The sequence below is a fragment of the Malaclemys terrapin genome, chromosome 24 (assembly GCF_027887155.1).
Source record: "Malaclemys terrapin pileata isolate rMalTer1 chromosome 24, rMalTer1.hap1, whole genome shotgun sequence".
Lineage (NCBI taxonomy): Eukaryota > Metazoa > Chordata > Testudines > Emydidae > Malaclemys > Malaclemys terrapin.
Window position 1 is genome coordinate 17,707,144 of NC_071528.1, and position 26,458 is coordinate 17,733,601.

Below are 26,458 nucleotides of genomic sequence, written 5' to 3' on the forward strand. Positions count from 1 at the left end.
CTAGCATTCAATGTGGTAGCAGGGGTCAGTATATTACAGAGCAGTTGTGTAGGTAGGAGTGGGAACAGGGGATGAGATAATGCCCCCTAGAGGGAAGGGGCCAGGTAATGGGGCAGGAGCAGTGTCCCCTTGGGGGGAGGGGGAAGAGAGAACGACCAGAGGGCAATTTCCAGCAGGATTTGCTAAAAGTCTGCGATGGAAGTAAAGGAGGTGGTGTGGAAAATGCAAAGGGGCCTTGGGCCCCTTCATTATAAGTAAAAAGGAGGTTGATTTTTTTTCACCACCATAGTTAGTTTAATTAACTAAACCTGAATTAGTTAGTTCAGATTAAACCTAAAGATATTTTAAATACCAAAAAGTTAAACTAAACTATAGTCTGAGAAAAAGGTATGAATTTTCTTCAAAGGAACTACAAATGTTATAATAAGTACTATTTATGGTAAAATTAAAGGAATACGTTTTCAGCTGGTTTTTTTTGGTAGTAAGAATTCATGTAGCACTTCCATTCAACTATTATTGGGTTTGAAAAAGGGCTGTTGCAACATAAGGGCAGACAGGTTATTAATAAAGGTCTATGTGCTCTAGCACTGTTTCAAATTAACAAGCCTATAAAAGTAAGAACTGTATCACCCACAGCAGGTTAAGCCTCTTGGTTTTGGTCCTACAAATCAGCATTTTTGCAGGAACGTTCTCAAATGTGCCAAGGTGCTACTAAAATTAGATGTGCACATTTCAGAACAAAGTGATTGTAAGAGATGTTACCCTTTCAGTGTTCCCACACGAAGCAACAAGGAACTATAGCCTTGCTGGTTTATATTGCTGAATTCCCAGCTACTTATGATAGGAATTTTAAGAACCTATGAAACCACACTGATTTGGAAACCTAGGTGAATACATACATATCTTTTCCTGCTCATTTTATAATAGAGATAAGTGGTTAACATCTTGTTTTAAAACAATTGTCTACAAAGAGAGCAGCATTACTCAATTCACAGTTGCAGGTTGCCAAACTAAAGTTATAGAAGCCAGCCAGGAGATGACAAATTACCAATGCAAAATGAAGACCGCCACTGCAAATTGTAAAGGAACAAATTTTAATATTTAGCCCAAGGAAGAGGACTATAGAAATAGTCTCTAAACAAAGACCAGCACTAAACTAATGTCACAGCTCTTATTTCTGCTTTACATCTGTATAGTAGGTAGATCCAGAACATTTGGGCCACTGTTGGATTAAATTGGCCTTTTTTTGAAGTATCTGATAATGTGAATGACAAACTGTGAAGGTCTTTTTACTGTAATTTGTGCAGTTTGATATTTAAACACACATGTAGTTAATTGACCTGCATACTGCAAACATTTAATGTTGACAGTTCTTATAGCGTGATAGTAATTAAATTGGGCATATTAAATTAATACTTTCAGCATTTATAAAACATGATCCAGGAGTTCAGAATCAATCCTCTTAACTAGAGGTACTTTAATCTACAGGCAGATTCAGACCCTTTTACCTTACAGCGACTGAAGAATGACAGTGGAGTTTAATGCTGCAAGAATGATTTCTTGTTCTTTGCTGCCTATGGCCACTCCAATATAATCGAACTTCAGCAGCTGCAAAGAGCCAGTAAAATACTGTTCTGGTTTGTAAGGTACATGCTTCAACAAGGAAAACCAAAACTATAACACCTGCCACATTTAACAAGCAAATAATTAAAAGTACTACATAAACAATGTAGGCTGAAGACAACATCTGAGGGGCTATGTAACAGGTTAGTTAAGCACTTTATATTAAACTTGTAAAATGGTCAGTTTGGTCTCAAGATTAAAATTTCAACCAAAAATGACAGTAGTAAAACCAAAATCTGGTGTAAGAGGATTTAATTTGTTTTAACATTTTGGTGGATAATAAAATCCTATAACCTTACTCCAGAAAACTACATGCATCCATACTTAATATTCTAAGTATCCAGCTGTGATGTGATTTTCCAACTGCTTTAATAAACAATGCTATTACAATCTTCAGCAGAATTAGTCCTTTGAGACAAATCCTCCTAATATCAAAGCTAAATTGTTCAGTGGAATTTTGTGAGTATTTCTAATATAATATTGCATACATATCTACAAGAAACAAACAGGCACAGTGACCTCTCCCCTCTGGGGCATAGCTCAGGCACTTTAGCATGGCAGAATAGGGGTGGTAAACCTTATACCCCAATTATCTGTGCTGCATCAGTTGTCGACAGCGATATTCAGTCTTCAATGTTAAGCTAAAACCTGGCAGGAGCAATAAATTCACATTAAAAATAAAAGTTTTAAGTCCTTTTTAAAGAAAACACTGATAACCACTGTTTAACATTTTCTGAAATTGGTGCAATTATGCAGTTTGCAGCATCCTCAAAAAAAAAAGGTAAAAAAAATCAAGCTTTAGAACTCGTAAGTGTAACATTTTGAACTGTGATTTACAAGTGGAAGAGACTGTCAAAGAAAGTAGCCTTTCAGGAGAAGCTGAAGAAGATGTAAATAATTCTTGAAAATTGAAGAAAAAAGAATTTACCTAAATCTAACCTGGATGACAGATATGTAATTTTTTATTCTTTTATCTACCAGCCCCTCTAATGACAGCAATCAGTTATCAGGAAGTGCCTGAAGTACTATTAGTTATTACTACTTACAAACATGTTCCATCTGCTGAATGTTGTTTTAAACATTTAAAACCCAATATGGTTAATCTGAAGTTTAATATTTACAGGTTGAGACCTTTAAATTTTAGATTTTTTGCAATTAGAAATATTAAAGCCAAGCAAGTTTTATGATAGTTGATAGTGAGTTTTCTTAATTTGTTTGGACTTCTCAGCTTTGCATTTTAGCTCCATAATTTGAACAAGCATTGACCACGATACTCCAGAGACTATAGGCATTTATTCTTGATGTGTCTTCCCCTTCAAGTTACTATAGTAGTTTATGCACCTATATTTATCAAATTTATGCTTAAACACCACCCCCAATATTTCAAGGTTTGACAGATATTAAATGGGCTGAACTTTGTCAATAAAACCAATTTTTATTTTGAACTTAGAACCTAACCTTTCTTGACTCATCACTACCTTTAATCATTCCTTTGCAAGCTAAGAAATAAGCCTCAAAACTGTCAGGTGTTTTCAGTGTGAAATAAAGGCCCAGGGTTATTTACAACTAAGAATGCTTAGCAGCCACTTCAGTTGCGCCATGACCTCTCTAGTTTTTAAATAATGCTTCCACTGGTTTTAAAGATGGTATTTACACACTTTTAAAATATGGAACGTTGAAGTATGACTAGCAAGGCAATCCTGGCTTCTCAAAATAACTGCTACTCCTAATATGATCAGCATTTAGCAGAAGTAGTAACATGCTTTAAGAATTAGACATCCATACAACCTGCACTAATAGTCCAAACACTTAGTGTTGAACACAATTAAAAAAACACTCTCTCCTCTTCCTCAGTTCAAGTTTGCTGATATAATACCCTGGAGACAACGTTCACAGCCTTCACTACCACAAATTTTTCTACAAACAAATTCTAGACCTGAAGATTTGTCATCTGTTCCGGTTGGAAAAAGTACTATTGTGTTCGGAGCTGATAATCTGCAAGAGAAAAATAAATTCAGAAGAGTTAGTTAAATTAGTTCATCTTATTTTATTAATACAAAAAAGTAGCAATATCAGAGCAGAAATATTTATGATATACCAATGCCAAATTAAAGCAAAGATTACTCAAATAACAATGAGATCTGTATAAAGGACCATGTTAGAAGAACTCTAGCTATTTACATGCTCAATAACCAATTAAAGGAAATTTTGCCTCCGAGTTAAACATTCCAGGAATAGGAATTTCTGTTCACCAAACTGGACCTTCCCAAATGCTTAACAGATTCCATGATTGCCAGTCTTTTCTTTGAGGTGTGTATTTTCTTAAAATGTATATGCCAAAGGGGTTGAATGTGTTAGGCTTGGGTTGAGTGTTTTGCACCTAACTATAAAGTCACAACAGTGGCACTTCCATAATAGCAGGGTAAATGGACAGAGGAATATATTTATTAATATAATTTGTAGCAATACTGCACATTATTAAAGAATGAGAAGTCTAGTGGAATCATGCAGCTAAATTATCTTGGGAACATACAAAGAGAAAAGTGTGTTAATGGGAAAACTACATGGGCAACTTCAGTGTCTACAATCTATAGCTTTGCTATTTACCTCCATTTTGGGTGATATAGCGAACCCATGGCAAAGCCTGATAGCCACTCTTCTCAATTATCTTTAAGTAGCGGACCTGAAAAGAAAACACATTAAATTACTTTTCGACTTCAGCCTAGCAACATTTATTAGAAGATATGTTTTAGGCAAAAAGCCTTGAACAGTTCAATGTGCAGCAGTGGCCAAAAAAAGACACAGTAGAATGCTGGGATATGTTAAAAAATATCATGCCATCATGTAAATAACTGGTAACTCACCTGGAATAATGTGCACAGTTCTGATCACCTCATCTCAAAAAGATATAGCAGAAATAGTAGGTATCCAGAGTCAAGGGGACAAAATTAAAAGAATGGAATGCTTCCATATGAGACATTGAAGAGAGAATATTCAGAGGTGAGACAAAATGATGGGGGATATGAGAGAGGTATACAAAATAACGCTAACCCTAAGGAGTAGCACAAAGTGCTTTTTATACTTTATAAGAGAAAGGGAGATATTAAACTCAACTAAAAAAATCTGTTTGAAATTTGTAAACCGGAAAAATGTTTTTCTATGCAATACATACAAAAGCTAGGTAAGCTTCAGAAAAGATTAAACATGCATAAGGATAATAAATGCACCCAGTTACATGAGATGGATGTATTTTAAAAATTAATAATATAAATTCTCATGGTTCAGTTCATAAAGGATTTTCTTTCACATTCCCTGAAGCATGTGGGACTAGCCATTATCGGAAACATGGTATTATACTAGATGGATCATTAGACTGATCTTGCAATACAATTCCAATATTCCTAATATGATTTTTACTGTTTTTACAAAAGAAGACAGAAGTTTTGTACAAAATCTTAGAATTATGATGAACAAGTCCTCAACTTACACACAGTTTCTGGAGGTTCAAAATATTTAATGCACCAACAGGTCAAATTCTAATCCTATGATTTAACTAAATAAATATTCCCATTTTCAGAAGCTTTTGCTTGCTTTGGGAATAATGAAACCCAAAACTGAGCTCTCTCTTTTAGTTGCAGCCTCCTTTAAACATTTTAAATCTATTTTGGCTTAGTGGTAGGAAAATGGAGTACACACCCTTAGTCATGAGAAAGTTAATTGGGACTAGCTTCAAACAACTATTATAATTTTTTTTTAAACTTGGACTGAAAAGATCATTCATATTGTCCAAACAGATTTGTACTTCTATGTAGTTGAATTTAAAATTGACAAGCCACATTCTGTACCATTATAAAACCATAATATAATCACACCATCACCTTTTGGTTCAGTTACACACAAAGAGCATTATCCAGCAGCTAAATGAACAAAACAAATTCCATTCATATAAATTAAAATTTTAGTCTTATTAACCTGTATTCCTGAAGTGGTGAAATATGGAATTTCAAACTTGACACTGATGGGAGGTTTGCCTTCTTTATCTTCAGCTTCAACACTTGGAAGCCCAAAGTGAGCCCGCATCAGATACTCCTTTCCCCCCTATCCAAAGGGGAAGGCAAACAAATCATTCTATCAGAAAATATCCTTTAAAAACCAAAGTGCTTCTGTGTGGCAAAGGTCTCATACCAGCTCAAAACTATAAAAATGGAGAGTCATGTAGTCCTTTTCTAAAGGTTAAAACCGAGCATTAAGTTATTAATACCTAAACAAGATCTAGAAAAAACAGTAAGATTTCCTGTTTGCTTTTCCAGTTTAAAAATGATAAGGTAAGTACTTGTTGCCTCAAGTGCCAATCCTACAATGAGGGGAGAGGGAAAGCAGATGGTACCACTAGTCCAACAGTACAGTAGAACTGAGCCTAGAACAAATTTTAGTCAAATTCTAGATTCCATAAATAGAAGATTTACTTTTAATAAAAGTCACACTAGCTTACAGTAGCAGCAATAGGGGATACCACTACACCAGTACAGCTTACCGGAAATGATTTAATGGACCAGACGATTTCACTGTTCTCTGGAACCCATTTGACACTGCCCACTGTGGTTTTAAATTTTGGTGAGTCTGCATCATTTGGAACCGGGATGTGAATCTCCACATTGTTGGCAGTTGATCTCCGCTTGAACTGACTCTTTGCCTAGAGAAAGTAAGCAATGGGTTTTTATTTTTCCCACCTCCTAATAATCACCACAATTTGCAGGTTTTAACAAAATCTTATTTGATCAGGTTCAGAGAGCTGGGAACTGTAAAAAATCCTGATGAAATGCATCCTAGAATACTCAAGGAGCTAATAGAGGAGGTATCTGAGCCTCTAGCTATTATCTTTGGAAAATCATGGGAGACGGGAGAGATTCCAGAAGACTGGAAAAGGGCAAATATAGTGCCCATCTATAAAAAGGGAAATAAAAACAACCCAGGAAACTACAGACCAGTTAGTTTAACTTCTGTGCCAGGGAAGATAATGGAGCAAGTAATTAAGGAAATCATCTGCAAACACTTGGAAGGTGGTAAGGTGAAAAGGAACAGCCAGCATGGATTTGTAAAGAACAAATCATGTCAAACCAATCTGATAGCTTTCTTTGATAGGATAACGAGCCTTGTGCACAAGGGTGAAGCTGTGGATGTGGTATACCTAGACTTTAGTAAGGCATTTGATACAGTCTCGCATGATATTCTTATTGATAAACTAGGCAAATACAATTTAGATGGGGCTACTATAAGGTGGGTGCATAACTGTACTCAGAGAGTTGTTATTAATGGTTCCCAATCCTGCTGGAAAGGCATAACGAGTGGGGTACCACAGGGGTCTGTTTTGGGACCAGCTCTGTTCAATATCTTCATCAACGACTTAGATATTGGCATAGAAAGTACGCTTATTAAGTTTGCGGATGATACCAAACTGGGAGAAGAGCAACAAGAATGATTAAAGGTCTTGAGAACATGACCTGTGAAGGAAGGCTGAAAGAATTGGGTTTGTTTAGTTTGGAAAAGAGAAGACAGAGGGGACACGATAGCAGTTTTCAGGTATTTAAAAGGGTGTCATAAGGAGGAGGGAGAAAACCTGTTCATCTTAGCCTCTAAGGATAGAACAAGAAGCAATGGGTTTAAACTGCAGCAAGGGAGGTCTAGGTTGGACATTAGGAAAAAGTTCCTAACTGTCAGGGTGGTTAAACACTGGAATAAATTGCCTAGGGAGGTTGTGGAATCTCCATCTCTGGAGATATTTAAGAGTAGGTTAGATAAACGTCTATCAGGGATGGTCTAGACAGTATTTGGTCCTGCCATGCGGGCAGGGGACTGGACTCTATGACCTCTCGAGGTCCCTTCCAGTCCTAGAATCTATGAATCCTTTTCTGTCAGGAGTCTTATGAAAGATCCATGCACAAAAGTGTAATGCAGAGATCAGAACTAGATTAACTGTCAAATGGAAGTATGCAAAAGATGAATAAAATCCATTATGATCCTATTAATACATTTAGCATGTGTATAAGACTTTATATCTTTAAAGTGCTTTTACAAACACTAATGTTAAGACTTTTTTTTAAATTAAAAAACTTGCACTACCCTGTTAGTAAGTCATACTGCCTTACAGGCAGAACACATCCTCTGCACTAGCTGAGTAGGTTTTGAATTGAGTAAAAACAGATAAATATTTATGGAAGGAGCTGTGATGTTACACACCATATTCTTCATAGAAATATGGTTATGATATGAATATGGCATAACTAAGATACACTTTATGCAAGATGGCTCATGTAAGATATCATTGGAAAGGTTACGATTTACTGAATGGGATTATCCAATTGGTATGCATGTATCATTTCTGTATCTGAAGTTAGAAATATTGACTATGTAACAATTACAACTGTGTGTGTACTTGGGGAAATGTCCACCAAACAGTAAGCAATCATCCTGAATGAGCCATTTAAGGACAATAGAACTCTGAAGATACTAATCTCCCACCTCCCTGAGGAGTTTTCTGGGATGCTGCATTGACACTACAAGGTCAGGTGATAATGTCACCTGATGCAAAATACCACCTTAGACACTGCTGGCACTTTTCCTCTGTAGGGGGATGGGGATCAAACAAAGGTTTCCTGCTTTAGGTAAATCCTTTTTAAGGCTGCGGAGAGGGTTAATCTAGGCTTTCCTCTCCATTGCCTACCCAAGAAGAAAGACGGAAGGGACAAAGGAACTAAGGGGAAAGGCAGGGGTGAGTCCAGATTGAGATGGGAGTCCAGTCTGTAAGAAGAAATAACTGGAACTCTAAGCTACAAAACTCTACAACTCGCCTAAAATAACATTTAGGGTGAGAAATTACTTCTTGAAACCAGTCTCTTTAAGATCTTAAGCTTAGTATGCATGTTTTGTTTTATTTGCTCAGTAATCTGCTTGGTTCTGTTATCCCTTATAATCACGTAAAATCTGCCTTTTATAGTTACAATTTTTTTGTTCATTATTAAACTCAGTTTGTGCAATTTCTAACTGGGTGGGGAAGAAGTTGTGCATAGCTCTCAACATTGAGGAGATGGCAAATTTTTATGAGCTTGCGCTGTGCAGATCTTTCTATACAGTGCAAGACAGTATTAATTTGAGTTTATTCCCCAAAGGGGGTGGGCATGTGAGTGCTGGGTGAATCCTCTCACACAGAGCTGACTTCAGTCTGTGTCTGCAGCTGGGTGTGGCCCTACCTGTGTGTGTGTGTGTACACTGCAAGAGGCTGGAGAGCCTAATTCAGGAAAACAGGGAGAGAGAATCCAGGCTGGTGGAGCAGAAGGGGCTCAGTGAAACCCCAGTACATCAGGTGGCATTCTAGAAGGGGGATCTAACCCGTCCAGGAGCAGTTTTCCAGAAATCAAATGTACGATTTAAATAACAAAATGTTTAAAGTAAGATAGTTTACATGGTTCGCCTTGTAGAAAGAGACTGAAATTAAGCGTAGGCATTTTGAGATCTCTGACCTTGATCATATACTCTATGCGGCTGTGGGAATGTTTCTCAATCACAGACTCAATCCAGATGAGTGGTTTTACCTATTGGAGAACAAACAACTATAAGTCTTATTTTGACCTTGTCAGGAAAATGATATATTTCCATACAGAGCAAAATAAATAAATAAATAAATAAAAATAAAATCAATAAGAGAAGCCCATGGTGCTGTTTAAGACAAGAGTTAGATCAGATTCCAAAAATACTGGGCAGAAAAATATTAAATATGTAATATGCAAAAATAATGATCAGGTGAGACCTGAGCGTTAGTCAAGAAGTCCTTAAAATATTCCATATGTATAGTTTGACAAGTATTTATAGATTAAGAAAAAGTAGATAATTTCAATTACATGAGTATCTAACTCTTAATTTAACCCTAATCTCAGAGAGAAATTAACCCCCAAAGCAGAAAAACACATTCTCACTCTAACTCAACAAATTTAATAACTCAGGGCATTTGAGTTATTAAACAATGCTAGCTCTAAAAACAGAGAGAATAACTCTGGACTTAAAGTATTTGTTTAAATTCAGTACTCCAATAATTAAAAGTCAGAAGTCCCACAGGCTTTTAAGGTCTTCTGAGTTTGCTGTTTCTTGCCAGAGTTTTGCAGAGTACGGGTCCTCGATATATACAGAGACATGGCAGACGAATACCGTTCTTGGGTACTTACTGATGAAGTAGGTTTTCCAGTCCCCCCAATCATAGGTATACCCAGCATAAGAGGGCAGGCAGGTCCTTTACAATGTTTTTGCTCCAAATGGGTCAATGCACAAATGTCACTATAGGCTTTAAACCCAATAAAATTCTCTCCTTCTCCTCCTCACTGTATGTTGCCAGCTTCTTCAGGTGGTTGTAGTAAAGAAAGATCTTACTGCCTTGGTCTTTCCCTTTCTATATTAGTTCTTATAATGCGCTCATTACCATTGTATCCAAGCATCTTCCAGTAGCGTGTTAAGTAATGTGACTACACATCAGTCATGTGTCGTTTGCTCTCTCATCCTTCTCTCAGTAGGCAAATCAGTGACTAGACTTAGGGCTTGTCTACACTAGCAATTTACAGCGCTGCAACTTTCTGGCTCAGGGGTGTGAAAAAACACCCCCCTGAGTGCAGCAAGTTTCAGCGCTGTAAAGCGCTAGTATAGACAGTGCAGTATAGCCACGCCCCCAGCGCTGGGAACCACGCCCCTCATGGAGGTGGTTTGTTTTTTGTTTTTTGTTTTTAAAAAGAGTGCTGCACTGCGACCACACAAGGCACATTAGCATTGCCAGTGTAGACCAGCCCTTAGGTAGTAATTGCTTCTCCTTTTCCCAGTGCCGTGAAGTAGTCTATATAGTCTACTTCAGGTAAGCATGGAACTTCACTATTAACAGCTAGCTCGATAATATCTAAAACTCATACTTTTTTAAAGAAACATTAATTTTTCAGTGAAAGTGGAAAGGCCTTTTACACTTTTACCTACAATATAAAATGTTTTCATGCACGAATTCATTTTAGTCTAGATCAAAATACGTAGTCAGACTTACATGGGTGTTAAGACGATATGACATGAGTTCAAACTCTCCATCAGGTGGAATGAAAGAAATTGTCCTGTCGTTTTCAAAGCGAGAGAGACGAACACACTGGTGAAACTTTACATCTTCTAGTTCCACCGATTTGCTTTTGCCACCTATCAGGAAAACAGACACCCCAATTTGTGTAGCACATGAAAAGCCTACCTCTTAGGCCATCACAGCAATAAAGCAACTGAGCAGTCAGCTGCTCAGACTCCCCACATTAATTCTATTCTACTGCTACACTATTTCTAACTTCAGTACAGTAACTTCAGGAATATAGGAATCTTAGTGGAAAGAGCTTGGGAGTAACCCATTGAAGTGGATCAACTTAAGTGACGTATTCTACTCTTTTTGCTCAGTACAGTCACCGGAAATATGGAATTGGAGTTCTGGTCTTAAGGGAAAGAAAAGCATTACACGTCCCAAAGAATGTAAGGAAGAGGTATTTCCCCCTGATATTTCACAAGTGCACAACCAAGGATGAGGTTGCCACTCATTTACAACCAATGCATCTATCCTGACACCCAGACTGTACTGTATTTTAATTCCTCCTCAACTCCCCTCCCACTACCTCCTCTCTTGTTCATATGCTTTGAATACACACCTCCATATACCTCAATCTGCCAATGCCCACATTTAAGACTTTGTAACAAAGATAAAAAATGAGACACACTAAAAAGTATTAATGCAGCAACTTAAGATGCGGGATTAATTCCTTTAGTGTGAATAGCTCCTTCTATTAATTTAAAGAATAATTTTCAATTTAATTGTAAATATTTTCAACAATAAGAGAGGACAACAAATTTGCATGTCATGTAGGTAACTTTGGAGCAAAAACAAGTGATGGTTCCTTAAAATGAGGTTCACAGAGATATGAGCCTGCACGATGGAAATCATCATTGTTTTATAAGTAGCCATTAAGGCTAGAAATGGACGATTTCTTAACTGAACAAAGACCAGGTCTTCACGGCAAATAGCAAATGAATCTGTTAAGTTCCTGCCCCCGAAAGGAGTGTTTCCCATCCGATAAAACATTAAATGAGTTGCTAACACTAAAATTACTCTTTACTCTTATACAGTGATACAACCTTCCCAACTAGGAAATTAAAAAACCCACCATCCTAGAATAAATCCTGTTATCTGAACGGATGTGCTGCATTGCCTTAAGTGCCCCAAAGACAAAGAAACCAGGGAATATCCCTGTATGGTTTTAGAAAGGTTGTATACATACTCACGTCCTGTATTATCAAAGAGTACTTTATCATTTAAACCGAGGCGAAGCTCTGGCATTCCTGAGAGAAAGACCCTCATTTTAATGGATCCAACTATCTCACTGCGCAATACATTTCCATTGGCACTAACCTAAAGAGCAAAGGAAGATGGAGTCATTCTCCTCAGCTATTGAAACAATCTCTAATTATGTGCAATGATTTTACAATTATCTGTTTTCACAAGAATAGGAACCCAAAATAAATCACATTGAAAACTTAACCATAATCCCAGGAAACATTTTTTCATTCAAATTCGTATATTTGGACAAAGATCTCGAGTGTTGGCGCAGAATATATATTGCGCTGAGGATGACATGTAGAGTTTTGTTTGCTAACAAAAAATAGGTAATAAGACTATTGTTGTTAGGATACATCTTGAATAGGGCTGTTAAGCTATTAAAAAAATTAATCGCGATTAATCGCACTGTAAAACAATAATAGAATACCATTTATTTAAATATTTTTGGATGTATTCTACATTTTCAAATATATTGATTTCAATTACAACACAAAATACGAAGTGTACACTGCTCATTTTATATTTATTTTTGATTACAAGTATTTGCACTGTAAAAAAGAAAAGAAATAGTATTTTTCAATTCATATAATACAAGTACTGTAGGGCAACCTCTTTATCATGAAAGTTGAACTTAAAAAATGTAGAATTATGTACAAAAAAACTGCATTCAAAAATAAAACAATGTAAAATTTTAAAGCCTGCAAGTCCACTCAGTCCTCCTTCTTGTTCAGCCAATCGCTCAGACAAACAAGTTTGTTTACATTTGCAGGAGATAATGTTGCCCACTTCTTGTTTACAATGTCACCTGAAAGTGAGAACAGACATTCTCATGGCACTGTTGTAGCTGGCGTTGCAAGATATTTACATGCCAGATGCGCTAAAGATTCATAGGTCCCTTCATGTTTCAAACACCATTCCAGGGGACTTGCGTCCATGCTGATGATGGGTTCTGCTAAATAACAATCCAAAGCAGTGCAGACCGATGCATGGTCATTTGCATTATCTGAGTCAGATGCCAGCAGCAGAAGGCGGATTTAATCTTTTTTGATGGTTTGGGTTCTGTAGTTTCCGCATCAGAGTGTTGCTCTTTTAAGACTTCTGAAGGCAAGCGCCACACCTCATCCCTCTCAGATTTTGGAAGGCACTTCAGATTCTTAAACCTTGGGTTGAGTGCTGTAACTATCTTTAGAAATTTTACATTGGTACCTTTCTTTGCGTTTTGTCAAATCTGCAGTGAAAGTGTTCTTAAAATTAACAACATGTGCTGGGTCATCATCCGAGACTGCTGTAACATGAAATATATGGCAGAATGCAGGTAAAACAGAGCTGGGGACATACAACTCTCCCCCAAGGAGTTCAGTCACAAATTTAATTAACACTTTTTTTTTTTTTTAAATGAGCATCATCAGCATGGAAGCATGTCATCTAGAATGGTGGCTGAAGCATGAAGGGGCATTCAAATGTTTAGCATATCTGGCATGTAAATACCTTGCAATGCTGGCTACAAAAGTGCCATGCAAATGCCTGTTCTCACTTTCTGGTGATATTGTAAAGAAGAAGAGGGCAGCATTATCTCCTGTAAATGTAAACAAATTTGTTTGTCTGAGCGATTAGCTGAACAAGAAGTAGGACTGAGTGGACTTGTAGGCTCTGAAGTTTTACATTGTTTTGTTTTTGAGTGCAGTTATGTAACAAAACAAATCTACATTTGTAAATTGCACTTTCACAACAAAGATTGCACTACAGTAATTGTATGAGATGAACTGAAAAATACTATTTCTTTTGTCTGTCATTTTTACAGTGCAAATATTTATAATAAAAAATATACCTTTGATTTCAATTACTGTACAGCACAGAATACAATATATATGAAAATGTAGAAAAACATCCAATATATTTAATAAATTTCAATTGCTATTCTATTGTTTAACAGTGTGATTAAGACTGCGATTAATTTTTTTGCGTTGCTCATGTGAGTTAACTGTGATTAATCAACAGCCCTAATTTTGAAATTACAGCATTTAAGTTCATCAACCTTACAAGGAAGGCACCAAGTGAGAAATTGTTTCTTTAAGTACTTGCTGGATCTATGAAGGTAAGTGTGGTAGATCCAGTAACCACTTCAAAACACAACAAGAAATCTGTTATCTTCAGCCAGGCCCTCAGATACCACAGAATATCTAAAGAGAGAGTCCGGGATATACACCTTAACACACTCAAAACTGCATTCACCAAACAAGGACATGCCATCAGAGAAATAGATCGCATCATGGAACGGGCCTCCCAAATACCATGAGAGAATCTGCTTCAATACAGAAGTAAAACCCCCTTTGACTCCACAGCCCAAGTTGTCACCTACCATTCTACTGGAAGCCATATGGGGTATCATGAAACAATACAACCCATACTCGATGGGGACTCCATCCTGAAACAGGCTGTTCTTAAACCCCCACTTCTGGCCTTCAGACAACACTAGGGTGACCATATTTCCCCATGCTGAATATGGGACACTTCGTAAAATTACTAGTGTTCAAGCAAGTTCAACAGCAATCAATCAGAACTATGCAGTTCAAATGTTCAAACTAACATCAAGTTGACTGAGCCTTTGTTAAAAATAAATATTGCATAGTTGGATTATTTTTATTTAGTGTTCACACAGGGAGAGTTCCTACACACACACTCCCATACACCTCTCTCACATGGGGCAGGTGACTGACCAACTAACCCTCCCTACTCGGCGCTCTCTGCCCCCCATGCCTGGCTGGGCCCCCAGGACGGACCCGCCTCTCCTGGTACCTGGCGCCGCGTCTTCTCGAGGTAAGACGTGGTGTCTGTGTGTGTAAAACGCAGGATCGCATGCCCCCCGTCCCCAGATTTCTGCCAGGGTTCACCCCAGAATGTGGCTAGCAGCAGCCTTTGGGCACTGTGCAGAAAGGAAGGGACGGGAGCGGCTTCCAGCCACAGGGGAGGAGGGATGACCTGGCCCATGTCTTTGAGAAGCTCATCTCTTTCCTCCCCTCCCGCTCCCCTATGGCTGGAAGCAGCTTGTTCCTTCCTGCCCTCACAGTGTCGAAAGACAGCTAACACCTCCAGGCTTCTGCTGGCCATCGACATAACCCAGCTGCCTCCTGTTCCCCAGCTACAGCATGGGCAGGAAGGGGTTAAGCCCTACGTAGGCATTGTGCACCAGGGCCCAGAGAACCTGACTGCAGGGGCTTCAGCAAACCGGGCCAGAGAGGTGGCTAGCAGGGGAGGGTGCCTAGGGGATGGAGCAGCCATGGGCTCCCTGGGGGCAAGATATAGTGGGGAGAGGGAAATGAAGAGGTTGCTAAGCCCCTGCCCGGGAACAGGCTCGAAATCGCTCTCTCCTCCCCTGCTGCTACTCCAGAGCTTAGCTGAGGGGTGGAAAGGCTGCCCCATGCCAGCGCTGTGGGGGCTTTGGCACATGTAGGACTTGGTTCCTTCTGGCTAGTGCCCTGGGCTGGAGGGTCTTGCACTTTCCTGGGGCACCAACCCAGCCAGAGGCAACGGGGGAAGGAAGGAGCCTGCTAGCCAGGCTGTTGGTGAACTGAATGCTCCGACCAGGGGCTGGTTCTCTGCACAGCGCTGGGAGCGGGACGTGTCCTGCGGGGGAGGGAGAAATATGGAGGAGAGGGGGAGGGGAGAGAGGGTGAAGGGGCAAAGCAGGGAAAGGACAGCGAGAGCGGGAGCATGTAAAGGGCCGATAGGTGGGCAGCAGAGGCGACACGTAACCGGCCGCCGCATGGCGCCTGCCTGCACTCACCAACCACTGCAGCGCGCAATCAGTGCCGGTCGGAACCAGGATGGGGCCCTGCTGGCTGAGAGCCAACATGCAGTGGGGGCTGTGCTGATGGACCAACAGGGGGAACGGCTGGCCTTGCGCTCTGCAGCTTTGCCCCCCCATCAGCTTTGCACACACACACACCACCATTGTTGGCCATTGGACCCCCCCCCCACCCACTCACTGCTGGTGGGCAGGCAGCTGGCAAGCAGGGATCTAGCCAGCAGCAGGAACCGCCAGTACTGATTTGGGGGGGGGGGGGGGGGAAGAGAGAGAGGAAGAGACAGAAAACAGAAAATACGGACAATTTGCCCGTTTTTAAGAAAAAGTCAGGACACTTGCAGGAGGGCTTAACTATGGAACTGTCCCTTTAAAAAAAGGAATGTCAGATCACTTTAAACAACCCCCTAACCTCTCCAAGATCATTGTCAGAGGCAAGCTCCCCACAGACCAGGACACACCTACTCAAAGTGGCACCAGACCCTGCCAGAACAACAGGTGCAAAACCTGTGGATCATTGTAGCAGTGGAGATATAGCAACACCCCTTACAATACACCTTTCAAGATCCATGGATCCTACACATGCCTAGAACCATATGTGGTATGCCTCATCCAGTGGACTAAATGTTTCCAACAACTAACTGTGTGAACCAGACAATCACTATGCTCTCAAATAAACTCCCACAGTAAAATGATAAAAAACAAACACACCCTATCTCTTGTGGGTGTACACTTTTCACAAAGCGATCACTCTATATCTGACTTATCAGTGCTCACCCTCAAAGGAAACATGCACAACACTTTCAAAAGACAAGCTGTGACACTCAGAGTACCTTTCCCAGAACTGAAAAAACTCTTATGTAGCTCAAAAGCTTGTCTCTCTCACCAACAGAAGTTGGTCCAATAAAAGATATTACCTCAACCCCCCTTGTCACTCTAATATCATGGGACCATCAGGGCTACAACAACACTGCATATATCCTTGGGAATCATTCCATTAGAGTAGCATAGAGTGTGTTTTATTCAGAGTGTGAGGATTAGGCAGGAATACAAGGAGTCCTTTTGTTTTTCAAGTTTAGTATGGAAAAGCAGCTCCCTGACGGCTGAAAAAAATCTATTAAGCAGCATAATATAAATGCAGGTACACGAGTATTATTTATAATAGCTTAAGTTACTACCATTATCAATCACTCAATCTGGTGACATGTAAATTATTTCAAATGTAATACTATAATTTGATAGACTAATTAAGACTATTCATACACTGACTTCTGCTTTCATTTTGTGTTTGCATATTTACAGATTATTACAATTAACACTAAAAAAGAAAGATAAAGTTCAAGTAAAATATAAACCCACCAAGAGGTTAACAGATTCTATAACGTCCAGAAACACTTCATTTTTCCTATACTTTATCCCTTCTGACCTCCAGGAAACAGCATTGGTAACAGTGGCAGGTGGGCGTGGAGCTCCAGTTTCCAGTTTGTGGCCTTCTTGAGTGATATACCTTCAGAACCACATAAGTTTTTTAAAAATATGAAAGTTACGTTCTGTAAGCTTAGCAATTTGTTTAGTGTCACAAATATTATGTCAGCAGCAAACAAAGGAAGTCTGATAATATTTTCTAGGATTTAATTTGAATTAACTAATCTTTTCATGCCAGGTCAAGTCAGATCATGTGTTTATGTACCTGATAGGAAACTGTATCAGTCCATCAACAAAGATAGGAAAAGGTTAACAGATTTTTGACAGAAGTGTCCTATTGATTTTTTTTTTCAGGATGATAAAAGAAAGAAAAACCTACAAATTGACCCCACATTGTAATAACTTTAGTAAAACCTTAAGTCATACAAGTTAACATCTTTATGCTCATAAATATTCCCAAGGCATCTATCACCTGGTATTTAAGAAGAAAAAAAAAGGGGGGGATAGAGAATAAGATGGAGAATATATTATTGCCCTTATATAAATCAATGGTACGCCCTCATCTCGAATACTGCGTACAGATGTGGTTTCCTCGTCTCAAAAAAGATATACTGGCACTAGAAAAGGGGCAACTAAAATGATTAAGGGTTTGGAATGGGTCCCATATGAGGAGAGATTAAAGAGGCTAGGACTTTTCAGTTTGGAAAAGAGGAGACTAAGGGGGGATATGATAGAGGTATATAAAATCATGAGTGGTGTGGAGAAAGTGAATAAGGAAAAGTTATTTACTTGTTCCCATAATATAAGAACTAGGGGCCGCCAAATGAAATTAATGGGCAGCAGGTTTAAAACAAATAAAGAAGTTCTTCTTCACACAGCGCAGTCAACTTGTGGAACTTCTTGCCTGAGGAGGTTGTGAAGGCTAGGACTATAACAGGGTTTAAAAGAGAACTAGATAAATCCATAGAGGTTAAGTCCATTAATGGCTATTAGCCAGGATGGGTAAGGAATGGTGTCCTTAGCCTCCGTTTGTCAGAGGGTGGAGATGGATGGCAGGAGAGAGATCACTTGATCATTACCTGTTAGGTTCATTCCCGCTGGGGCACCTGGCATTGGCCACTGTTGATAGATATGATACTGGGCTGGGTGGACCTTGGTCTGACCCAGTATGGCCGTTCTTATGTAAGAGCCAGTACACTGATACTTACTCTTGTAAAATTTTACTATCAGTGGTTTGAGGATAGCCAAAATCCATGAGCTCATCAAGCAATTCATAAATTATAACAAAGTTATCTCGAATGCTCTCTTCTTCCAACTCCTTGAAATATTCTGAAAATACCTGAAATGTTAAGGTTAGAAAACATTGAAGTCTCAAATTAAAGTAAGTTTAGTTCACATTACTTCCAATCCTCCATTTCTGAAAATACAAAAAACCATAAGAATTTTGGTGAGCTATAGTAGAGAATTAAAGTATTTTGTTGAACTTTAAAATCCAAGTTTCCTGACTTTCAAGTGTTTCATTTTTTTCAAATTATAAATTAGAATGAATTTCTTTATTTTACAACCATAATTGGCCAAGCTCGCAAAGGCTTTATACTCCATTCAATGGCATTTCTGTATGTAACAATAACTTCTGACCACCACATCCAATCAATTTCAAAATTTCAGGGAATGTTCTCGGTACCAATGGTCAGAACCCAAAAAGGGAAAATGGGGGACAAATACAGCCCCATCAGCTCTTTAGCACCTCTGAACTATAGACAATTGCAAAGAATTCATTGATGGCATCATTAACACCTTCACACACAAAGGTACTCCTACTCATCTCTGCTTATACTCCCAGTAGAGAGACAAGGTGAGTGAGATTTTTTTATGGGACCAACTATGGATGTAAATATTGTTTAAAAAGTTAACTGTTTAAACGATTCAAGTTCAACTATTTAAACGGGGGCCACTGGGGCCACTCTGGCTGGGCGGCACAGGGCTGCTGGGGCCGCTCTGGCCGGAGGGTTAATCGTTAAGGTAGGTTAACCAGTAAGACTAATGCTTATCGGTTAACCAGTAAACATTTTACATCCCTAGGACCAACTTCTGTTGGTAAGAAGAGCTTTGTTTAAGCTTGAAAGCGTCTCTCTCACCACAGTAATTTGTCCAATAAAAGATACTACCTCACCCACCTGGTCTTTCTAATATCCTGGGACCAGCGCAGCTACAAAACTGTATACTCCCAGTAGCTTAACATGTTGAATGGCTTCTCTCTCTCCTTCTCACAAAAAAAAAAAATAAAAGTGGCATGAGAAAGGAGAATGGGAGGCATGAGGGGAATGGGGAGACTGCACACAGCCATTGGAATGTGAAGAGAGAATGGGGGGACCCTGGTATGGGGAGGAGGGAATGTGGTACACAGAACCCTCAGTATGGGGGGAGGAGATTGAGGGACCCTGCCTGGTATGAAGACAGGGAAGGATAAAGGCAGGCTTACAAAGCCCTTGGATGGGGGGGAGGTGGTAATGAGTGTTCACACAGAGCCCCCTGCTATGGGTGAAAAAGGGGGAGCCTACTATGGGAAAGGGAGCATAGAACACCTGCAATGGAGGAAAATGAGGGATGTTAAAATGCATGGAGGGAGGAATGAGGCACACAGAACACCTGGTGTGTGTGTGTGTGTGTGTGTGTGTACGGGGGAGGGGAGGGAGATTGGAGAATCCTGGTATGGGGGAGAAGGAGGAATATGGGTGCACAGAGCCCCTGGCATGGGGGGGGGGAATGGGTCACAAAGAGCCCAGGCCATAGAGGGGAATGGGGGTGTGCACAGAGCTGATGGTATGGGGGGAACCCTGGTATGAGAGGAGAGAGAAGGGGGGCACATGGAGACCCTGGCAGAGAAGAGACTGGCTGGAATTGCAGGGAGCCCCTGAAAAAGAGGGGGATGGGAGGGTGACACCCAGAGATCTTGTGAGGGGAATGGAGGATTGCAAGGAGCCCCTGGTGTATGCAATATACTCAAGCTACAAAAGCTATGAAGTGTGTGACACACACACACACACACACACACACACACCCACCCTTCCCCAGTACTATTTTAACATTTTTGTGTGTGGGGATATAACAGTTATTGAAATAAACACTGGGCTTAGCCTCAAAACCTATGCACTGGAAATCTAAACCAACTCAGTCTCAACTTCTCTTCTTTCAAGCAGTTCCCTACATTTATGCATATCTGTAATCTTTGGCTAAAACACATTGCTCCAGCTCAGAGTGGACTGGGCCCCAAATGCCTATTTTTAAAACCTGCCCACCAAACAGAAGTGGTTTCCCCCAATGTCCATTTAATAGCCACCTCCCTCCCCCAGCCCCCCCCTCTTTTTTTTTTAAAACTAGCTGGAGCTTTATACACATGCTACTAACAAAAACGCATGAACACAGCCAGTATTTTATATGGCAAATTAGGGTTGTGGCCATTGAAAATCAAAACAAACTACAGTGTACGTGGAATATGCCTGCCTATAAATATTCCATCCAGGAAGCATATCTGTCACCCTGGTTAAGGGGAAAAAAAACATTAACCACAGAGGTTGTAATGTACCACACAGCATCCATTAAGCACCTCCAAGCTCTGCCTTATCCTAGAAAAGTAGTCCCTTCCAGAAGTCACATACTAAGAACATCACTAAAGAAAAAAAACAAAAAAAAACAAAAACAGTTTTCTTCCCAAATATATGCTTCGGAGCAGTGACTCGCAACCTTTCCAGACTACTATACCCCATTCAGGAGTCATATTTGTCTTGCATACCCCCAAATTTCACCTAACTTAAAAACTACTTGCTTACAAAATCAGACATAAAAATAAAATAAAAAAAATGTACAGAACACTATTACTGAAAAATGGCTCTCATTTTTACCATATAATTATATACAGACTTTGCTAGTGCTTTTTCATGTAGCTTGTTGTAAAATAAGGCAAATATCTAGATGAATTGATGTAATTCCTAGAAGAGCTCTGCATACCCCCAAGGGTACACAACCCCCTGGTTGAAAACCAGTGCTTTGGAGAATACCTTGCTGAAAAGCGATCTTCCTTGCCTGTCAACCTGAGCACAACACCCAGATCTTTGAATCTCTCCACTGGCATTTATCTGCATGCTGCATTGAGCTTAAAATTCTCACCCCAATCTCATGGCCTTACACACAGCTACCTACAGACAACATTTCAGACATTGTTTTGTCTGCTGAACTTTGGCTCCCTACACTCTAGAATACAAGGCCTGTTTGTTTCTTTTTTCTTTTCCTAACTCTTAACTGCAGTATAGGCTCCCTAGTCCAGCTCATCAAGTCACCATATTACTCAAATACCTCCTAAAAATTGATTCTTCCACAATGCCCACAAAGCACACAAAAATTCAGTGAAGTCGCCTCTCCTTTGACTTTCACATTTTATCTCTTTCTCTTATATTGTAAGATTCTGTCAGTATCTTTGTCCTGTACAACACAAAATAAATATTAGTGGCTAACACAGAAAGATCTTAACATAACCACCATATAAACTAGATATGCCATTTCTGCACAGCACTATAAAATTAAAAGATTTCTACCGCTATATAAAAGATATGTTGAGTTATCTGAACAAAGATTACTTGACCAATTTCATACTCACCTGAACCACCTTGTAAAGAAACGAAAACACCAGAGACACACAAGCATTCTTCTTAGAAGTAGCAACAACTGAAAAAGTATGTTCAGGAACCGGTGTTTAAAGTTACCATTTTAAAAAATATGTATCATTAAATACATTTTCAAAACCCTTTTACTATGTTATTACAGCTGGCCCAAACATTAAGGAAGCAGCAATAACATTCCTCTTTCCTGAGTCGTTCGATACTGAGAATCCTTGGCTTTGTTTTGTCATTTCTGATTGTTTAACTATTGGGAGGTGTGACGTTATTGACAAACTGTGACCATATAGATCATTGTTGCAACCAGGGTCCTATGGTTGCACCAGGTCTTGTAAAGAGGAAGCCAAGTGGGGTGTCTATGGGAAGGCTGTAATTTGCTGGTTATAATCATGCTGTCTGTATGTGTGTATCATTTTTGTATTCGAAGTTATGAATATTGCCTATGTACTTTTTTGATTCTAAGTAGCCTCAGTGAAGCATTCTTGAGAAAGGACTATTCTCAGTAATTGCCAAATAAAGAAACACTTAACTGACAATGGACTTTGGAAGATGCCAATCCATATCTGAGCTTTCCTGGGAACGTTCAAACTAACATGTAAACAATGGCGTCTGCCTGCAAAAAGCTGAATTGTTCATGGACATGACTTCCCCAGGTGACTGCAAACTCCATCTTGTTGAGGGGATTTTACACAGGAGAACAAAGGGGTTTCCAGCCACAAAGGGGTTTCTACCCATAAGGCCCTGGAAACCCCTCCATTTTATCGTCAGCTGGCTCAAGAGATAGCCTCTCCACCCCAAAAGATGCCTGAAAGAAACTGGAACAAACGGCAGTAACTACGGGGGTGAGAGTGATTGCTGGACCCAGACTAGGAAGGAGTCTAGTCTGTCAAAAAAATAATAATATGGAGATATCCTATCTCCTAGAACTGGAAGGGACCTCAAAAGGATATAGAGTCCAGGCCCCTGCCTTCACTAGCAGGACCAAGTACTGATTTTGCCCCAGATCCTTAAGTGGCCCCCTCAAGGACTGAACTCACAACCTTGGGTTTAGCAGGCCAATGCTCAAACCACTGAGCTATCCCTCCCCCCAAGAAACTTATTGGAACATCTCTGAGGGTGAGATTTACCTCCATTTAGTTTCCTATTGTCTTAGGTTTAGACTTGCATGATTTGTTTATTTTAGTTGGTAATTTACTTTGTTCTGTTATGACTTGGAACCACTTAAATCCTACTTTTTATATTAAATAAAATCACTTTTTACTTATTAATTAACCCAGAGCAAATAATTAATTTTGGGGGAGCAAACAGCTGTGCATCTCTATCAGTGTTATAGAAGGCGAACAATTTATGAGTTTACCCTGTATAAGCTTTATACAGAGTAAAACGGATTTATTTGGGGTTTGCATCCCATTGGGAACTGGGTATCTGGGTGCTAGAGACAGGAGCACTTCTTAAGCTGTTTTCAGTTAAGCCTGCAGCTTTGGGGGATGTAGTTCAGACCTGGGTCTGTGTTTGCAGCAGGCTAGCGTGTCTGGCTCAACAAGACAGTGTACTGAAGTTCCAAGCTGCCAGGGAAAACGGGCTCAGAGGTAGTCTCAGCATATCAGGTGGCAGCCCCAAGGGGGTCTCTGTGACCGAACCTGTCACAGCAGGTAAAGGCCCAAAATAAAGATTCAGGAAATGCTTATATTAAATTGGCACTTAAACTCTCTCATACAAATTATTAGCACAGGGTCTGACATGAAAAGAATAACGCCTTTTTTAAGTATATACATTTTTTTTGCATCTTTGTAAATCTCAATCAGTAAAATCATTCTTGTGAGCTTATGTTACTTATTCCCTTATGTTTTCATGTCACTTCCATTCTAGGGATGTAAAAGTTCAACCGGTTAACTGATAAGCTTGATGCTTATCAGTTTCTGTTAACAATTAAACTCTGCCAGGGTCCTGGTGGCTGGCCCCACGCCCGGATGTTGGCCATGGGGCCGGCTGCTGGGGGCCCCCCACCTAAAACATGGGGGTGCTGAAGCACCCCCTGCACCGCTACTTTCCCGGTTAAACGTTTAACCGTCTAACCAATAGAATTGTAATCGGTTACACGGTTACTGTTTTTACATGTTATTTACATCCCTATTGCATTCAAGCCCAAATTGTGAAAATCCACCAACATGCTCATCAGTTTCACTATATTAATAGGTTTACACTTTAAAGCAATGGTCACCAACCGGTCGATCCTAGAGGATCTCCTGGTCGATCGCGCTCTCTGGTGGTGTAGTGGGGCTGCCGCTAAGGCAGGCTCCCTGCCTGCCCCAACCCCATGCTGCTCCTGGAAGTGGCCAGTGCAGCCCCATGGGCAAGGGTCTCCCTCTCCATGCTGCTCCTGCCTGCAAGCACCACCCCCGCAGCTCCAACTGGCTGGGAACTGAGACCTGTGGCCAACAGGAGTTGCAGGGGCAGTGCTTGCAGAGAGGGGCAGTGCACAGAACCATGTGCCCTTGCCCCCGGTGCATGGGGCTGCGCTGGCCCCTTCCGGGAGCGGTATGGGGCCAGGGTAGGCAGGGAGCCTGCCTTAACGCCAGCCACCAACCAGAAGCTGCTGGAGGTAAGGGCTGCTCAGCGGGAGGCTGCACACCAACCCCCAGCCCTGAGTCCCCTCCCGGACCTAGCACCCCATACCCGCTCCTGCACCCCAAGTGCCAGCCCGAGCCTCCTCACAGAGCCAGCACCCTATACCCCCTCCTGCATCCCAACACACTGCTCCAGCCTGGAGCCCCCTCCTGCACCCAAACTCCCTCCCAGAGCCCACACCCCCTCGTTCCCCCCCCCAATCCCCTGCCCCAGGCTGAGCCCAGAGCCCCCTCCCACACTAGAATCCCCTCGGCTCCAGCCCAGAGTCCGCACCCCCTCATGAACCCCAACCCCCTACCCCAGCCCAGTGAAAGTGAGTGAAGGGGGGGAGAATAAGCGACCGGGGGGGGGGGGGGGGGGGAGTAGATCCTGGGTTTCCCTTACATTCAAAAAGTGATTTGGGGCATAAAAAGGTTGGAGACTGCTGCTTTAAAGGATACGATATAAATTATTGTGTTTAATCCACATAAAACGAACTCCTCCATGAGCTAGAATGGGAGAAAGCATTCCCTCTTCTTCCTTTTCCATAAGAATTGGCATGAAATGCTCCACCTCAGACATATCCACATCTCCACGGTAATTCCGGCAGATGAGGACCTGCAATATACATACAAAGAAATCTGAACAGGTTTTAAAAACAAATGCTGACGTTACCATCTGAAAACAACACGTATGATCCTTGGGAAGTACTTTTAAGTTACATTAAAAGATACAAGACAAATTTCAACATAAAGTAAAATTTTACTTACATTTTAAAAGTTCAGTACTTTACAACTTATGCAGTGGAATCCCAAACTGCTTAACTAACTCAATTCCAAACTGTACTTGGGACTCTTTCATTCACAACTCAAATACAGCTTTTAGAATGATAGCAGCTGTTAAATAGCACATACCAACATCAGAGACAGAAAATATATTGCTTACAGAACAAAATCACAGAAGGAATTTGGATATGCAGAATGTAATTACCCCAAAATGGAATATGGTCAAGAAACCAGAGTTAGCATGCTAATAACATTTGTTAAAGTATCTTGGTATCTTTTAATTGCCATAAGCAGTTAATATCTTAATTTCACTTACCCCAAAATCAGACCCTTCAGCAGCTGAGTGCCCCTTAAATTGCATGAGCTTTCATTCACTAAAAACTAGGAGAAAAGGGTCCAGAAGGGGAAAATGGAGGAGGAAGAGAGCGCTCTACTAAAAATCAGCATTTCCTGCAACATTGCAGCTGGACGGTCACTGGTCATCCATCCAAGTACCGACAAGGTCTAGCCCAAATAAAGCTTCTAGTTTAACCCAAGGCAGCATTATCGGCACGATGTAACCACAACCTGAGGCCCCACGGCGGGCTAGAGGAAATTGGGGGAGGGTGGAATCCCCATCCTAGGGCCCCAGGACAGACAGGGGGGCACCCACAGCAAGCTAGAGAGGGAATATTACCCTAGGACAGCTCTGAGGTGAGGAAACAGGGGAAGGCTGGGGAGAGATTAGAGAGATCCCCTCCCGCTCCAGAACTGTTCGGGCCCCTCTACTCCCATGTTTCCTCGGACTATGAGGAAGCTGAGCCCATTCCCAGACCGGGGCCACTCCATAGGCTCAGGCCGGGCTCCCGGAGAGCCACCCGCCTCTCCCAGGAGGGGTTCCCCACGGTTTAGCCCAAGGCCCCGTCCCTCCGACTCCTCACCTTGCCCTTCAGGTCCAGCACGTATACGGCACTGGCAGACATCGCGCCCCCAGGTGCTCGGCGCCTTCCGGCCCAGCGTTCCCAGATCTCACTTCCTGCCGGAAACTCAGCCGCGGCTGCTTCCGCTCTCAAACCCCCACCGCCGGCTGAGAAAGCTGCCAAGCTCGGCTCCGGCTCGCAGTCACGGCCTGGGCGGAAGGATATGGCGAAGCGGCGGTACGTCAGCGAAATGA

At 40.9% G+C, this 26,458-nt stretch overlaps 1 protein-coding gene across 1 annotated transcript; it reads right to left on the bottom strand.

Annotated features, from left to right (window-relative positions):
- Positions 1 to 1,077: 1,077 nt before the first annotated feature.
- On the bottom strand, positions 1,078 to 26,458 carry AP1M1 (adaptor related protein complex 1 subunit mu 1). The gene is made up of 12 exons (XM_054013906.1): positions 26,226 to 26,458; positions 24,982 to 25,138; positions 21,895 to 21,962; positions 18,449 to 18,579; positions 17,175 to 17,322; positions 11,959 to 12,085; positions 10,694 to 10,836; positions 9,141 to 9,212; positions 6,158 to 6,316; positions 5,596 to 5,721; positions 4,231 to 4,306; positions 1,078 to 3,618 (listed from the first exon to the last, which is right to left on the bottom strand). Exons 1-12 carry the CDS (start codon positions 26,265 to 26,267, stop codon positions 3,596 to 3,598), a joined length of 1,272 nt encoding a protein of 423 aa, XP_053869881.1. The 5' UTR covers positions 26,268 to 26,458; the 3' UTR covers positions 1,078 to 3,595.